Genomic DNA, 18,403 nt, shown 5'->3' with positions numbered 1-18,403 from the left:
TAAGTTGTTTTATAAATAATAGCCTTGTTATAAACATCCTTAAAATACACTTTTAAGATATCATTTAATTCAGTAGAAGAATTCAATATCTTATTTCCTTGACTAAGAAACTGAAGTCACTGGCTTCATTTTTTCCTACAGAATATCTCTTGCAAATACATTTGTTCCTTATCTCTCCTGTATTTTCTACTGTTAAAACTTGCTAACACTTTTAATTTTATTAAGCTGTAACTGACAAACAGCTAAAGATACTATATTTGTGTATACTGTGAAATGATCATGAGAAGTCTAATAAATATCCATCACCATACATAGTTACAGAATTTTTTCTGGTGATGAGAACTTTTAAGATCTACTCTCTTAGCAACTTACAAATATGTACATCATATCCCCACAGCTTATTTTATAACTGGGAGTTTGTATCTTTTTATTCCCTTTATCCATTTCTCCCACCTCACCCCCATCCCCAGCCTTTGGTACCTACCTATCTGCTTTCTGTACCATGAGCAGGATTTTGTTTAGGTTGTTTTAGATCTCATATAAATGAGCCATATAGTGTTTATCTTTCTATGTCTGACTTATTTCACTTTGCCCTTAGGTTCCATCCATGTTGTCACAAATGGCAAGATTTCATCATTTTTATGGCTGAATATATATATATATATATATTCAGCAACCCAGATGTCCTGATAAAAACCTTCCTTTCAGATTATGTTTCTGACTCCTTCAACTGGTGAACAAGAGAAACTTTTAGTGACTAAATCAGACTAAAACTGTCTGATTTGCATGTTCTATAGATATATCAGTAAGCTATAAATGCAATGATGTATGTGTATATGTATGCATGTGTGTGTATATATCACATCTAGGTTATTTCCATATCTTGGTTACTGTAAATAATGTTGCAATAAACATATATCTTTTTTAATTAGTGTTTTTATTTTCTTGAGATATTCAGAAATAAAACTATTGATTCATATGGTAGTTCTATTTTTTTAGTTTTTGGAACCTCCATACTGTTTTCCACAGTGGCTGCACCAATTTACATTCCCACCAACAGTGCGCAAGGATTCCTTTTTCTCCACATCCTCACCAGCATTCGTTATCTCTTGTCTATTTGATAACACCCTTTTTAACAGGTGTGAGGTGATATCTCATTGTGGTTTTTACTTGCATTTCCCTGATGATCAGTGATGTTAAGCATCTTTTCATGTACCTATTGGCCATTCGTATGTCTTCTTTGGAAGAAGCCTATTCAGATCCTCTGCCCACTTTTTAACCAGATTGTTTGTTTTGCCATTGATATGGATGAATTCTTAATATATTTTGGATATTAACTACTTATCAAATATATGATTTGTAAATATTTTCTCCCATTCAGTAGGTTTCCTTTTCATTTTTTTTGATGGCTTCCTTTGCTGCGCAGAAGCTTTATAGCTCATGTAGTCTCACTGCTTTGTTACCTTTGTTTTTGGTGTCAGAGTCAAAAAATCAGCACCAAGATCAATGCCAAGAAAATTACTGCCTATTTTTTTCTAGAAATTTTATGGCTTCAGGTTTTACATTCAAGTCTTTAAACCACCTTGAGTTAATTTCTGTGTATTTAAGTTAATGATCTAGTTTCTTTCATTGGCATGTTGCTGTTCAGTTTTCCTGACACATTTATTGAAAAGATTGTCCTTTCCCCCTGGTATATCCTTGGCTCCTTTGTTACAAATTAATTGACCATATAGGCATGAGGTTTTTTCTGGGCTCTCTATTCTGTTTATCAATACCCAATACCATACTGTATCGATTACTATAGCTTTATAATATGGTTTGAAATCAGGATGCACAATGCCTCCAGCTTTGTTCTTCTTTTTCAAGATTACTTTGAGAATTACTTTCTCAAGATTTGGGGTCTCTTAACTTTTATACCAATTTTAAGATTGTATTATTTTTGCAAAAAACACCATTGGAATTTTTCTACTGAATGCATTGAATCCATAGATTGCTTTAGGTGGTATAGATTTTTAAACAATGTTACCTCTAATTTACGAACACAAAATATATTTTTATTTATATCTTCTTCAATTTCTCTCATCAATGCCTTATAGTTTTGAGTACACAGGTCTTTCACCTCCTTGGTTCAGTTTATTCATAGGTATTTAATTCTTTCTGATGCAACTCTAAATGGGATTGTTTTCTTTTTTTTAAATATATTTTATTGATTATGCTAGTACAGTTGTCCCATTTCCCCCCTTCTCTCCCCTCCACCCTGTACCCCCCTCCCACCCAGATTTCCCCCTTTAGTTCATGTCCATGTGTCATGAGTTCTTTAGTTTCTACATTTCCCGTACTATCCTTGCCCTCCCCCTATCTATTTTCAACCTACATTCTATGCTACTTATTCTCTATACCTTTTCCCCCTCTCTCCTCCTCCACCCCCCTGCTGCTAACCCTCCATGTGCCCTCCATTTCTGTGGTTCTGTTCCTGTTCTAATTGTTTACTTAGTTTCTTTTGGTTTTGCTTTAGGTGTGGTTGTTAATATTTGTGAGTTTGCTGTCCTTTTACTATACATGTCTTTTCTTTATCTTCTTTTCTTAGATAAGTCCCTTTAGCATTTCATAAAATAAGGGCTTGGTGATGATGAACTCCTTAAATTGACCTTATCTGAGAAGCACTTTCTCTGCCCTTCCATTCTAAATGAGAGCTTTGCTGGATAGAGCAATCTGGGATGTAGGTCCTTGTCTTTCATGACTTGGAATATTTCTTTCCAGCCCCTTCTTGCCGGTAAGGTCTCTTTGGAGAAATCAGCTGACAGTCTGATGGGAACTCCTTTGTAGGTGACTGTCCCCTTACCTCTTGCTGCTTCTAGGATTCTCTCCTTCGTTTTTACCTTGGCTAATGTAATGATGATGTGCCTTGGTGTGTTTCTTCTTGGGTCCAACTTCTTTGGGGCTCTCTGAGCTTCTTGGATTTCTTGGAAGACTGTTCCCTTTGCCAGATTGGGGAAGTTCTCCTTTATTATTTGTTCAAATACGTGCTCAATCTGTTGCTTTTCCCCTTCTGATTCTGGTACCCCTATAATTCGGATATTGGAACGTTTAAAGGTATCTTGGATGCTCTTAATCTTTTCCTCAATTTTTTGAATTCTTATTGCATCATGCTTTCCTGCTTGGTTGATTCTATCTTCCTTCTGGTCCACTGTATTGTTTTGAGACTCATATTCCTTCCTTTCACTATTGGCTCTCCTCCGTATGTCTTCCTGCATCTGTTTTATGGTAATCTGCATTCTTTCATCTAAATTTCGTCCAAAATCAACCAGTTCCGTGAGCTTTCTGATCACCAGTGTTTTGAACTGCGCATCTGATAGATTGGCTAATTCTTGGTCACTCAAAAGGATAAGTCCTGGGGGACTGATCTGCTTGTTGAAAACATATTTTTTTCCCCCCTGTCTCTCCTTTTTTTTTTTTCAGTCTGGTTGCTCGTTACGGTGGGGGGGCGGAGCCTTAGGTGCTCACCAGGGCTGGGCACCCCAGTCGCTAGATTGTGACGTTATATGTGGGGGCGGGGGCAGGAGGAGGAGCGGGATGGGAGAAAACAATGGCGGTAGTTCCGTTCCCCTGGACTCTGACCCTTGTCTGGGCTTCTGGGCCGCGAGTTCTGCCCTGGTCCACAATCGCTACCCCTCTGGGTCTGCCAGCCACAGCTTGCGTACTCAGGGATCGCCGCTGCCTTCTTGCGCCCCGGATGGCTTTTGCGAGAAACCTTCCCCCGACCTCCGCGCACCTCCGGCCCGAGCCAGCCCCGCGCCCGCCCGGCTCGTCTTCTCCTACCAGTCTGGATGAACGCATCTACTTCAACTTCTTGGCTGTCCAACTTCCATTCAGATAAATCCTCTGCTGGATCTGGGTGTTATTCTGATAGTAAATTATTGTTGTAAATTATTGGTTTTCTAATCTTGGTTGTACGAGGAGGTACGGTGCATCCACCTATTCCTCCATCTTGCCGGAAGTCTGGATTGTTTTCTTAATTTTTGATGCAACTGTGATGGGATTGTAATCCCATCCAATGGGATGGGATTGTAATTCTTTTTCTGACAGTTTATTATTCTCTTACACTTTAAATCATTTGTCCAATTAATTTTCACTAAAGAGTGGGTATTATCATTATCACCATTGTACAGATAAGGAAACTGATGTTTAAAGAGAGTAAGTTACTTGCCCAAGTTACACATCTGGTGCAGGGAAGACCTGGCACTTGAAGCAGTGATTCCACAGGACGAGTGCCTAACCATTACACACACCGCCTCTCATACACTTTTTCCAGGCTTCTGGTTCTTGTACCTTTTCTCCTCTTACTCTGTACCTCCCAAGCATTTCACAAAAGTGAATATGATGAGAAATTTAGAGTCTGTATCTCCAGTCACAAGTTCTTGCTTTCACTCTTAACAGGTATAGCCTTTTCCATTGTACTAACTATTCTTACTCTCCCTAACTCCAAATGGTGACTGTCATCACCAGCGACCAAGATGCCCTGATAAAAACCTTCCTTCCTGATTATGTTTCTGGTGCCTTCAACTGATGAACCAGAAAAAAATTTAATGACTAAATCAGACTGAAATAGTCTGGTACATTCTATAGATGTATCAGTAATCTATAAATGCAACTTTAAATGACTAGCTCCAACATTTTGCAGATTCAGCAAGCATATGAGACATTTAAAATGAGTACTTTTTTATAATTACTCATAATTTGTGTGTGTCTATATGTGTTTGTGTATTTCTATGTAACTATACATTTGGATGGATTTAGATATAGATACAGTTTTTATACCGATGATACAGATATAGTTTTTGGCTGCCTTAATGTTCAATCTGGAGAATGCTTGTTTGGGTATAGTCAGCCATCAGCAAAAAATCCTACATTGCTGATACTATTTCCCATGCGAGCAAGCAAGCACAAATTAAACAGCTATGAGCTGAAATTGCTATGTAATGACATTCAGTGGTATCACTTACTTGCCAATAGTACCTAAGCTGACTTAACCATTCAAAGTCAGTTTCATCGCTAACTTTTTTCTTAACAAGTGATGCGAGGACATCTCTAGCATGAACATCCAGCACCACAAGTGCTCCTAGAGTAACCCGATTCTGCTTGGACAATTTGCCACGGACCAAGGTGACAATATCATCAATTTGTCCGTTGCATTTTTGCAAGTATTGCTCAAGAATCTGAAAGAAAATAAGATAATGATTATTCAATAGGATCAGAATCCTTTTGAATAAAAACACTTTTAACTAGCATGTATTCAAAGCATTTTCTACATTTTTATCTTGACTTTCCATATGACATAATTTTAAAATATTTCTTAAAACAAAGGAATTAAGTGAGCAAGCCCAATCTGGCCAGATACCCTGGTTTTTTGTCTACCCAACATTCCTTCCCTTCCTATTTCTACTCCTCTGTGCTCTATGGCTCTTTTTACTAGCACGTAATGGGAAGCTGTTGCCAGCCTTTATCCCACTGCAGAATAAAACCTCCCAGGGACTAGTAGAGATGAAAGACTACAATGAAAGTGTCATGCAGCAGCACGAAAGCCCTAAGATTCTGATTCCAACTGCTCCTCCTTGGATCACACAAGTCCTTCTAGTACTCCTGTGTACGATTTCCGAGTAGTATTTGTGCCACTCAAAATGTAAAGATGCTAATGAACACCTAACATTTCAGTTTATGGTGAATTAATGTCAACCCTGAGGATGAGACTTGCTTTGGGGTCTCTTTTCTGGTGGGCAAAAGTAATTAGTAAGTTAAAAAAGAGAGAGGGAGAAGAAGGTTAATGAAAATCCAATTAGAATCAATAAAAACTGCTGTGCTTAAGGGAAGTGTTGATGCGCTCCAGCAGACTGATGTGGTCGCTTTCTTCACCACAATAACATTTAATAAACGTTATGCACCACTGAGTGTATTTCACTCCTTTAGGGCCAGTTAAGTTGCAGCAATGAATCTGAAAGTGGCAGCAATGAATCTAAAAGGGAGGATAGTGTTGGGGTGGCCAACTGTTTCTTTTAGGGGTACTTCTTTTTTACTTTAAGGAATTTTTTGCCAAAAATTTGGTGCCTGAATACTGTGTCATTTTTGTGACTTACATGATTAATTGCTATTAATTTACTTCAAAAGTAGGGAAAAATGCACTTCTATTCCACCCATGTTTAAATGACCATAAGCATTTAAATTCTTGGAGCCAATTCGTGAATTTAAGTGTATTGAGTACATAGATGAGTAAGAACAGTTGTGATCCTTGGAACAGAAGCCAGGACTGTTGGTGTATCTTAGTTTCCTCATCAGTAAAAGTCAAGGTCTCTGAGAGCCTCACCAGTTTGCACATCCTGTAGTTCCACACAAGACATTAAAATATTTTAAAATTTGGATCTGAAAGTACAAATTACATATCCATCAGAATTTGTTACTATTCACACTAGCAGAATATGTTTTTAAATACTAGAAAAATGGATTGAGAATTAAAATTTAGCTTCAAACCATGGTAACCTGAGTTCTTCAGGAACTATGCTGTATGAATCAATAAGAATTCAGATAAAGTAGATTGAAAAAAATGATCATGTTGGTAGTATTTGTTACATATTATTCCTTGTAAACCATTCTGTATAGTGAACTAATGAATCTGAAGTTAACTACTATCATATTCAGCCAAAATAAACCCTACCTGGAATCAAATGTTTTTATTATACTTAGATCCTTCTACATACACAAACATATACTGACCAAAATCACATCAATATTTGCAAATCCCACCCCCCCACTGTGACAGCTGTGATTTTTTCATTCATTATACCACCCTCCCCCACATAATGCTTCACACGGACTAGTTCCACAGTCAACATTCACTGAATAAAGAAACAGAAACATAGATCCTGAGGCGGACAGGTCCTCTGGGAGTGCTTATGGCATCCAGCTCCAGACAACTTGGGATGTTTGCAGAGAATGGAAGTGTCCAGTGTTCTCTGAGGCTGCCAAGGGTGTCCAGCTGCTCAATCAAAGTCATCACTTTCAAATGTGAACCACATAATAATTAAGGGGAAAAATTAACAACACATAGAGTACTACAACAGATGCTAGCCTCCTATGATAGAACCACAGCCAGTGGGTGAAGGGCATACTAACACAGGTTAATCACAAGCAGATGAAAAAAGAATTAATTTTTAAAGGCACATATAAAGCTTAACTTCATACCATAAAACAGCCAGGAAAGCACCATAAAACACAATGGAAGAGGGCAATCGGGCAAGGAACAGTAACAAAGACTGACTTGCTAACTCTTGCTAAGCTACCACTTCAGAGGCCCTCAAGCCCATGAAGCTGAGTCACCCTTGAGGCACAGGTTCTCGTTTTGGCCTTCTCTGTGAATGGCTCCATATCTGTACCATTTTGCATGAGTGGGAACAGACTAACAGACATATAAATAAATCACTCCATCTCAGTATCAGTTGATACCGTGGTAAACCAAAACACTCTTTGTATCTGTATGCAATATGATGAGAATTATAGGCAGAGCAGACAGTTTTGAACAGAGGACACACTGACAAGGTAATGACCTAAACTACCTGTCCCTTCAGATTCAAATCATGCTTGGGAGTTAAGTAGAAGCACAAAAGGATTACAGTAAACACTTTCATGCTCTACCTCAACCCTTACCTGTTTCAGTATTCTCGGAGTAAGATCAGAAAAAAACTATGGTCTTGACAGAGGGGTAGAGGTTTGATAAACACTACATTGAAACTGAAAAAAAATTGGAAGATGCCTACAAATGCAGCTGATTTGCTTACATTTGCTTCTTCGTTCCCTGCAGATGATTTCCCTGTGGTGGTGAGTGATGGAGCTCGTTGCCTGGGGGGCCAGCAAGCAAGGAGGGAGATACAGGAGGCTACTAATTAATTGCTAATATGACTTTAGTGCTTTCTCAATTCATATACCCAATATATTAGAATATCTAAAATTAAGCATCATTCAAAATATTAATAAGTATTCAAAAGTTGTACATTAAAAATAAAGATAAAAATACTCTAAATGAGTCTGATACCTTGTCTTCAAGATATAAGGGAGAATTATCCTTTATGAGTGTTAACACTTTATTTCCAAAGGTACAAAAATATATATAATAACAAGATTGAGACTCGAGTACCCTTGACTTTTTGAGCGGATTGTCTCTATTTATAGTAACTACTGAAAAAATGCTGACAGACCCAGGGGAAGTAAAAGCTTACCTCTTGGCCTCCTGCAATAGCTGCTTGTACTTCTGATGTCCAATAGGTTTGGGATACACAGAGAACTGTCTGTCCAGGCCACTCCCTTACCCAGTTAATTCGTTCACACTGTTGGTAGGCTAAAATTGCATCTTGAATGACCTAATGGAAAAAATGCTACAGATGAACAGTTTTGCACTTGGATATGCTATACAATGAAGAGCTAAATGCCAACAGATTAATTCATACAGCTCAACTCTTTACATCTTAGCCAGTTATAAAGACTCAAAGCATAAGAGTAGACAGTTCAAAGTCAAATTAATGCATATACCTGTGAACAAAATAAATATATTACATAACATTTTATTTTGCTGATATATGATCAATTTGTGTGAAATAAGTTATATCAAATATTTATTGTACCAATTGCAGCCAAAAAATATCCTAGATACATTTGGATCAAAGACACACAGGTGATTTCATTGCAAAACCTAAATTCAAATACTTCCAAAATGAGTTCCATCAAATTCATAGGCAATAATTGTCTCTGAACTCCATCAGCTCCCTGGTCAGCCATGTGCATATGTGTATATGCACTCTCGGGTAAGCCACACAATTTCTCTAAAGTTACTCCTGTGTTTGCAGGTCTCACTCCCTTTCAATTCCATAGTTTGATACCCAAAGCAATGATGGCAGGAACTAACATATAATTCATTCATGGAGAGTTGAAAGCTGTAAAATCAGGAAGTCTGTACTTCAGGAATTCATGTACTTTGCTACATATGTTTTCAGTGCAACCATGTTTCTCTACCAGCCATTAGTGGGTAACATTTTCATCTGTTTACGTACTAATCATAATAGTAACATCATCTGTGAGGTGATACCCATTTTAATGTCTGAATTTCAGGAAAAAATGTCAAAATTGAATTTTTTCTGTGAAATATATAAGAATGAGTGAAACTTTTTGGATTTCTAGTCTAGTTAGTATATCTATGGAGTTGAACAGAGATGCTATTGATAGTAGAGAAAACCTGAAAGGCCAAGGAAGCCACGAAAAGGGCAGATGAAAATGAGCAACAGAGAGATGGGAGGCACATAGGAAAGAAGACAGAGTAGAGATATGCCAACGATGGAATAAATATGTGTTCTAGAAGGACACTGTGGAGAGAAAAAGAGGAAGACATTAAAATCTAAATTACAAACTTCTATATAGTCAGATGAGGAGAAATATGATTACATGCAGTTCTATAATATATGTAAGCTACATTACTATATCTGCACATGTGATATATACACATATATACGTGTGTGTGTGTACATACATGTGTGTAAATGTATATTTGTATGTATATATAAAAATGTATATTTGGGGATAGCAAGCTACATTAAACTTATGATAACCTAGAGCAATAAAGGGGTAAATGTGCCAAGAATATGACTTTTACAAATGACATAAAATTCACTTAATTCAGGCATGCAGTAGTCTTTCAAGTACGCAAATACATATAACACAACAAAAGTAGCATATATCTCCTATTCATATTTACACTGCATGTGCTTGCATATTTTACCAACACAAACTTACACATGAACATTTGGGGAAAATATTTTCTACACAATTCCTTGCCACACCTTCCTAATGCTCTGAAATGGCAACTGAAATATTTTCTTTAAGCACTGTGACACACAAAACTAAAAGAGTGGTTGAAATAGTGTATGTCTAAAATAATGAGTTTTGACTGTATTTATCAATTAACCAACCATATAACCCAATTCGGTGATGCTTATTAGTAGTCAAAATGGAAACTCATTTACATCATTAACATCTACAAAATGAGAACGCTATTTCTCAATACTTATCATGGCTTATGAAAGCTCATCCCCTTTGGCCCCATAGTCCTCACATGAGAATTATCATAATCAAATAAATAATTCAATCAAACACACCAATTATATATGTAAGGACATTCATTATAATTTAATCCATAATAGGGAGAAATGGGAAACTGCCCAAAAATTTTACATCTATTGGAATAATATTATGTAGACAGATATTAAACCATATTTTAGAAGAGAAAGAAGCACTAAGACTTGTGATAGCCATTAAGCATTTAGATTCTAATTATTTTTTTCAACTACATGTGAGAGAATCTGAAAAATTAATGAAAGTTATTGTTGATTAAGACCTAATGCCATAGTTCCTTTGCATTCTTGCCCTCACACTCCCCTGCTCAACCACGATTTTTATTCTTGATAAGGAACTGGAATGCCAAGTCCACATTATAGTAAGAAATGAGTCTAAGTGCTCAATCAATATCAATCTGTGGCCATGACTTGAAATTCTCCACTGACAAAAAAAAATTACAAATGATTGGGTGATAATATGTTTTATGAGAGGATATAAAAATATGAAATTAGCATTAATAGCAGGATATATTTATGATTTTCTAATATTTTTGTACATGTTTTATATGTACACAGAACAGAAGGATTCATCACAGAAATATACATGGTCAAGGAGATTGACGTGAATGTGAAACTACAGAGGGGTGGCTAAGAAGACAAGACTAAAGAGACTGTGTGGACCAAATTGTGTCTAATTCATGATAAAAGTATTAACATGTGGCTGTAAGAAATGAGACATACTCATGACCAAAACCCAAGTTTGCTCTAGTATGGACAGTATTTCACCCCACTTTTCAAGTGAGGCACTATAAAATTAATATCATAGACCATATAGATAGTTTCTTACCATCTTGGTCTTTAAACTCTCTATTATAATTAAACTGGTAACTTAAGGAATCAATTTCTGTCTAAATAACAGTGCATTTATCAATGATACATTAATATTCTATCATCTTTACTAGAAATAGTAATAAATGCGGCCAGCTACCTTGTGGATGGATTTAATCATAACCCTCTCTAACTCAACCAACCACTTTTCCACTTGACCCCTGGCTTTGACTGTTGAAATGGTCTCGACGAGTTCCACCACTTCTCCTTCACTGCTCTTCATGTGAGTAATGTCTAAAGTTTCTGTAAATTCTAACTTTGCAATTCCTTCAAAGCATTTCTTCAAGTGAGGCTGCACTCTGTCAGGGAAAAAAAACAAACATTTAAGAGAATTAACCAAATTACAGCAATTCCTTAAATATCAGTGTTCTTCATGCACCAGTCCTCATTCCAAATTCATAAATGTGCATTATGTTGGGCCCCAGGTAGATGCTGCTGGAGATAAAGTGCTGGGGGAAAAAAGACACAATCTCTCTTTCTGCATGGATTATATAGTCCCATGGAAGGTCATCATTAATTCAATAATCACAAAAAGATCTGCAAAATTACAATTACAATAAGAGCCACATGGGAGAGATCCATGAGGTTTTGTTTCCAACACAATGAATTGAAAGATTTAAAAGTAACATAAGGAGCAAATGAATCTTGACTAAGAGATAATATACTAATCTGAAAAATCTTCAAATACATAAAAGTAAGTAGTCATTTCAACCAGGATCCTCAGACACTGCCTGCAAAGGATGGACTAAGTTTAATGATTTAAGTACTTTACAGGTTACTAAATCAACTGCTTTGAAGCTACCTAACTTTAGTCTTTTAAGCCTATTGTAATATAGTTCAAACTGACTAACCTCTCATTTTTGGCACCTTACCAATAACCAATCGAATACATCTTTCAAATGGGCAACAGTGAAGCAGAGTATAAAAACTCAGATGGAAACCTGAGCCTAAATTGATCTCTTTCTCTGAATTACACAAGACACAAAATTAATTGTTTAACAAATATCTACTCTGTTAATTGTATTCTATATATTGTTCTAAGGAATCAGGACTTAGCATTGGGGAAAAAAGTAAAAAAAATCTCTTCTATAGTGGTGCTAATAATCTGCTAGAGAAAATCAAACCTAAACAAATAAAGTACATTACAAACTAAGACAGATGGTAAAAAGTATGCCAAAGGAAAATAAGAACAAGAAGGTGGTCCAGGAAAGGTGGCTAGGGAGTGCTGGAAGGGGTTGCCATTCTCAACAGAGTGGTCAGAAAAGGCCTCCAGAGTGGCAGGTGTCTGAACAGGTTTCCACGAAGACCCACAGGAGGTAGGAGAAGGCTTATGAGTATTTGGGTAAGGAGCATTCAAGGCAGAGAGGACAATACACTGAGGAAGGAGGCTGCCCCTTTTATGGAGGAATTGCAAGGACTGTAGCAGAGTGAGCAAGAAGACAACTATTGGGGAATGAATAAGAAGAATAATGCAGAATCGCCTGTGTGGGTCACTGCAGACCACTGAGGGCACTAACTTTTATTCTGAATGCAATAAAGAAAGGTGATGTGTTCTGCAAATATCTGTAAGGGAATATGTGATAATATAAGAAATCCACTCCGAGAATCATCACATTTGGAAAAATATCATTCAATGATATCACTTCTGTTTTAAATAATTATCTTAAGTTGATTATTGATCATATTCACAATAGTTTTTTTAAAAGTCATTCTATAAACAATTATTCATATATGTACTTATGTTTTACCTTATTCTAAAAATTAAAGTTAAGCAAATAAACTTAGCCATGTGTTATATATGTAAGTTACTTACCTAGTAGGATCTTTAGTCTCAGAGAGTATCTCAAGAAGTTCATCATTAGACAAGAAAAAGAATCTGGGGAAGAAGAGACGTTTCTTTTCCAAATATTCATTGAGTCCTTTAAGAATGAGTTCCAAAAGTTCATTACATTTTTTCATCCTTTCCAATATTTTCTCAATAGTTACAACTGTCAGAACACGTTTATCCTAAAAATAAAAGGGAAAGACACTCAACTCAAAAATACTATATACTGACTTCATATTCATATTACATGTGAGATTATGTCTTTAATCAAACAAAGCTTATGCAAAACTTAAAGTAAATATTTATTTTTAAAAAGTAGTCTTGCATAATCAATGCCTTCTTAATTATGGAAAAGTCATGGTGACTTGATTCTCAGTGATGGTCACAATATCTCATTGTAAGTTGGAAAGTGTGAGAGACAGAAAATGGGCAAGAGGCGGTGAAGGCTGAGGGGGTGGGGAAGGAACAGGGAACGGACAAGAAGGACGGGGGACAAAAGAGCATGAGATGTGTTTGTCTCTTATTCTCTGGGGAAAAATGCTCTAAAAAGATGTCATCATTATAATTATTATTTTGAGTATTGTTAGTATCAATAATAATAAAAAATAATCCCTGTTTTATAACTATGGATAAAAAAAAGTAAGGGTTTGGGGTTGAAGAGCAAGGAGTTTGAGATGAAGATCATGTGTGGCAAAGAACTGCACTTGCAACTGCATTGTAACACCGCACCCGGAAGGACTGAAGTTCCAGGCGTGTTCCTCCTGGACACTCTAGCGAGTAAGGCTGTTCTACCTTTAAGTCATGGATTTCTGAATGTCTATCACATGAAAGGGTCACTGTGAGTTAGTTATTATAAAATGATTTGAATACAATCAGGTTTTATTTTTAAGAAGCTTGTTTTTATGCTGTGGGATTCAAAATAAGAATTATCACCGAAACCTGATCTTAAAGAACTGTTATTTTAAAAGAGCAAATGGTTTGTTAATTTCTTAAAATAACCATACAAATAACCACTGAGTTTATGAAACTCTTTAGAAATACATATAAAAACACAATCTAGATATAAAAATTCTTTTTAATTTTTCTTTTTCTTTAACACATAATTGATGTCATCCAGGTCAAGTTTTGGTCTTATAATTCAAATTGAGTTTTCACCACTGACACCAACAACTAAATATAAAAAGTTATATACAAAATAAACTTAAAGGTGCTAAAACATACTAGGTTTTTCATCACCGGGCCAAATAATAAACCTCATGAGAACATACCACTGCATTTATTAATATAAGTAATCGGGCATTTAAAAAAATTATATGAAATTAGATCAAGAGAATATTGCTAAAAATTAAACATAGAATTGAAAAATTAACTAATTAAACATATTTTCTACTCAGCCACAACTGAACGATAAACCAAAAATGTCAGCCATAAATTGCTTCATACAGAAATTTCATTCTATTGCAGGAGCATCTAAAATATGTTTTTGTTAATATATATTGGATGTGGCTGAAAAGGACAGACATAATTTTTTCTTTGTTTTAAATTACAACAATGTAACTTGGAAACAGCAATTTAATCAAAGAACAAAATAATTATCATTAATACCTGTTCTCTTAATAGATATTAATTAAAAAGAGGTTCATATGAAATATGAAACAGATGTTTACATTCCCTTATCTTTAAAGAGACACCATTTTAGAAAGGCATTTTATGATATTTCCCAATGGTTTGTTTCAAATAAACATTTTTTAAAACGCACAAAAAGAAGCATGACAGAGATTTGGGTTAAAATTTAAATGTGAAGTTAACTCAATAGCAGATTGAATGGCGCTCCTGTACTCTTAAACCCAGAAACCAAAATGCCGTTCTTAGAGTGCCACCTCCTGGAAAAACATGCCTTTGTTGGGGGAAAAACGCTGAATGGTGGCTCATGAATGTGAAAATCCCCTTCCCAAATTAGCAATATTTGTTTTATTCTCAAAGAACTTACTGCAATGTTGCTATTTTGGATCTGAGATTTGCAAGTTAAGACAAAATTCTGTTAAAACAACAGTTCATACATCTTTCCCTAGCTGTTACAGTTACAAAAGAAATGGCTCTGGAAACTCTCATCATTCAAGTAAAAGAATTCTTTATTGAGTTCCTGAGATCCAAACTATTTAACCAGATTAGCTCAATGGCTCTGAGCCAAACACGCTTGTTCTAAATAAACATAGGCAAAAATCTATGTACCTTTGTATAGAAACTTAAAATGTATATATATGAATGAAAACATCTCATGACCAGAAACTAAGCTACTTCCCCCGAGAAGCGAGCACAATAAAGGCTGCATAAGATCAAGGAAAGCACAGACCTGGGTCCTAACGTACATTCCTCCTCATTACCTGTGTCACGTTGGGTCACTTACTTAACCTGAGTCTCTCTTTTCTTATCTTCAAAATGGGGATAAGAGCTCTCTCTAAAAGTTGTGAGGACCAAATTAGATAAAATATTTGAAGCACCTAATATGGTACCTAGAACACACATATACTTGAAACTACTCTTTCTTTTTTTTTTTTTTTTTTATTTCAATCATTGTTCAAGTACAGTTTTCTCCCCCCTACTCCCGTTCCAGCGAAACTACTCTTTCTATTTTCCTTCCATGGCCTGTCTCTTAAAGAGAAAGAGGGAGGCAGACAGGTACTAATCTGGAGGAAAATGAGGCACTTACATCATTCAATCAGTTATTATGGAGTTAAAACAAATATTTTATAATCTGTCATCCTTTGGGTAAAATGTCTATCACAATAAAATAAAATTGGCCTCTAAGCCCCTTTTAAGCACTGCCATAACATCGTGGTACAGAGTGGGCATCCCAGCAACGCTTGTTGAATGCTTGGGTGGATGTCAGATGAGTTAAGCCTATAAGTACAGCCTTCCATGCTGTGTCAGCCTGGTACCTGTTAGCTGTGTTCTCAGGACAGAAGAGTAAAATGTTGTAACAGGAAGCCACTAGCTAATTGAAACTACACATGGTTCCCTTGACACTTTAATTACTTCTCATCCCCTGGAGGGGAAGAAAAAAAACTATTAACTGTTATTGTTTGAGTAAAAGGAAGAATTACACAAATTTTGTCTCTTACTTCACAAGTATCACCATTCTCATCAGCTCAAATGACAATGTGTGGTTGATTCACATTTCTAAATCAAATGCCTGTGATATCAGGGACCTGAAACTTTAATTTGGGGATAGAGAGACAGCATTCTACTTTTTGCTGCCAGGAAGCTTCACAGAAAGTACAGTTTCATAGACTTAGAGGCATTAAACTCAAACCAGCTCAGTAAACTTCGAGAAGCAAGATCTTCCTAATCAGAAATCCTTGGACAACAGGACATGGTAAGATCTTTTAAGCAGAAGAAGGGAAATGTGGGTTCACTGAGAAGACAGGGACACAAGCCCCCGACAAGCCTGAGATCCTTTGACCTCACCAGGAATACAAAGTTTGTCAAGACCCAAGGTGTTTCTAGGTTTTCAGACTGCAGGGCCCACTCATCTAAAAGCGAATTTTCAGACAAGGTTTCTCAGGGGGAAAAAACAACAACTCAGAATTCTTAGAACTAGCAATAATTCAAGGATCAATCTCAAATTAATTATTCATTCACTCACTCAACAAATGTTTATCAAGGGCCTGCCGCCTGTCAGGCACTGCTCTTAGTGTCTGGGCCATGACAGTTAATGAAACAGACGAAGATCCCAGCCTCCATGGGGAGACAGACAATGAATAATAAACACAATAATTCATAAATCAGGGAGTAAGTTAGAAGGTGATAGATGCTACAAATAAGAGAAAGGAGGAGTGCCAGGGAAGGCAAAGGCAGGTTTCTACTTTAAATATGGTGCTCTGATGTTAGACTTTATAAATGGTAATATTCAAGACAAGACTTCAAGAAAGCAAAGGCATTAATTAGCTCTTCAGATATTTAGAGGGACAGCATTTCAGGAACAGGGTCCAGTAAGCGCAAAGGCTCTAGGGCAGAGTGTGTTTGGCATGTGTCTTTAAAAAAACAACAGCAAAATAAGAGGCAGATGTGGCTAGAACAAACAAGCTAGTAAGGTGGAAACTAATACAGGAGACTAAAAGGTAAAAAGTAGGATGAACAGATCAAGAACTTCCTATTCCAGGAAACCACTGATAGGCCACCACACGGAAGCATTTCTCCCCTGGACACTAAGATATTTCCACTAGCAAAATAAAAAAAGTTGGGAAGCAAAATTTGAGTACTTTATTGGGTGAACTGGTGGGAATTGGCATTCTCATCTTCACTCCTGAGTTCCTAGATCCATGTGCTCTGCCTATGGAAGAAGCCATACATATATTTGGATCTGGTTGAGAACAGATACTATGTATTCTCTGGGACTGCATCCTAAACCTGCAAACTGCTGTCCTCCCATTGGTGCAGCACTGAGTCTTCAACATGAGACATTCCACTTTTTATATGGTCGATGCTCACATCCGGACCTGTAAATCTCATGAGTGTCAGTCAGTTGCCTCATTTCCCTTGTAATGTGAGTTCCCTAAACAGAAGCAATGTTGTATGGAAACTGTGACACTAAGTCATTCAGTAAGTCAATGAATGACAGTGTTGGCAGAGGCTGGAATGAGAGAGGAAAAATCCATCTGGCACAGACAAATCACTGTCCCCCTCTATACTGAAAGAGCACCAATGTATTTATTTATTTATTTATTTTAATTTTATTTTAATCGTTGTTCAAGTACAGTTTTCTGTCCTTTACTCCCTTCTAAATGGTTGCCTGGTCCCTTCCGGTGCAGTGCTGCTTTAGAAGCACTATGTTAGTCTCCCTTGTTGGCAGCCGTGGGCACTCAGCAGTGCTGGGAAGAGGCAGCCCGCGATGATACATCTTTCCATAGCTCCCACCTCTGCCATCATGGCTTCTTTGTCCATAGCTCGAGTGACCTTATACACAAATTTGATGAGGAGAGTTCTGGTTTATGCTTGCTTTATAGGCTTACTTATTAATTGCTTTAACTCTCAAAAGTTCCCCAGTCTTGACAATATTATTACTGATTACTCATATTATTCAATGTGATTATTCACAGCTCACTGTATAGACATACACTGGCATGAGCTGGGTGGCATTCACGGAATAGATCAAGTGGTCAACTAAATAAGTGCCTCCTGTTCCAGCACTGTCTTTTATTACACATTTACATAGAGCACAAATATACTCATATTTTTGTCTATTCTGTGATCCCTTATACCTCCTCCCCTGACCTCCTTGTCACCAAACTTTCGATCCTGTTTCTCCTAAGTTCTCAATCATGCAGCCAAACTGGGAGCTACAGACTGTGATCAGTGTAGACCCATGCTCTGACCTCTCCCTTTCCAGGCCAGGTTAAAAAAACGAATATATTCACTGAAGGTGCACCCACTAGAAGGATCCTTGCTACTGCCCTTTTAGGCCCCTTAACTAGGGCCATAATGTCCACTTCTGTATGGTGCGAGGATATTTTTGCAGAAACACCTGTCAACTAATCACTGA

General features: G+C 36.8%; 1 protein-coding gene across 3 annotated transcripts in view; it reads right to left on the bottom strand.

Moving 5' to 3' along the window:
• Window positions 1–18,403, bottom strand: part of DNAH7 (dynein axonemal heavy chain 7) — a 229,811-nt gene that overhangs the window by 148,720 nt on the left and 62,688 nt on the right. For all 3 annotated transcript variants that reach the window (XM_036023151.1, XM_036023150.1, XM_036023152.1), the window contains 4 exons: window positions 12,850–13,043; window positions 11,137–11,335; window positions 8,265–8,405; window positions 5,000–5,216 (listed from right to left, as the gene is read on the bottom strand). In XM_036023151.1, coding sequence (XP_035879044.1) covers window positions 5,000–5,216; window positions 8,265–8,405; window positions 11,137–11,335; window positions 12,850–13,043 — 751 coding nt within the window. The remainder of the gene's footprint in view (window positions 1–4,999; window positions 5,217–8,264; window positions 8,406–11,136; window positions 11,336–12,849; window positions 13,044–18,403) is intronic.

The sequence above is a fragment of the Phyllostomus discolor genome, chromosome 4 (assembly GCF_004126475.2).
Source record: "Phyllostomus discolor isolate MPI-MPIP mPhyDis1 chromosome 4, mPhyDis1.pri.v3, whole genome shotgun sequence".
NCBI classification, from domain to species: Eukaryota; Metazoa; Chordata; class Mammalia; order Chiroptera; family Phyllostomidae; genus Phyllostomus; species Phyllostomus discolor.
The sequence above is the reverse complement of the archived record's forward strand: the minus strand, read 5'-3'. Positions and strand labels throughout refer to the sequence as shown.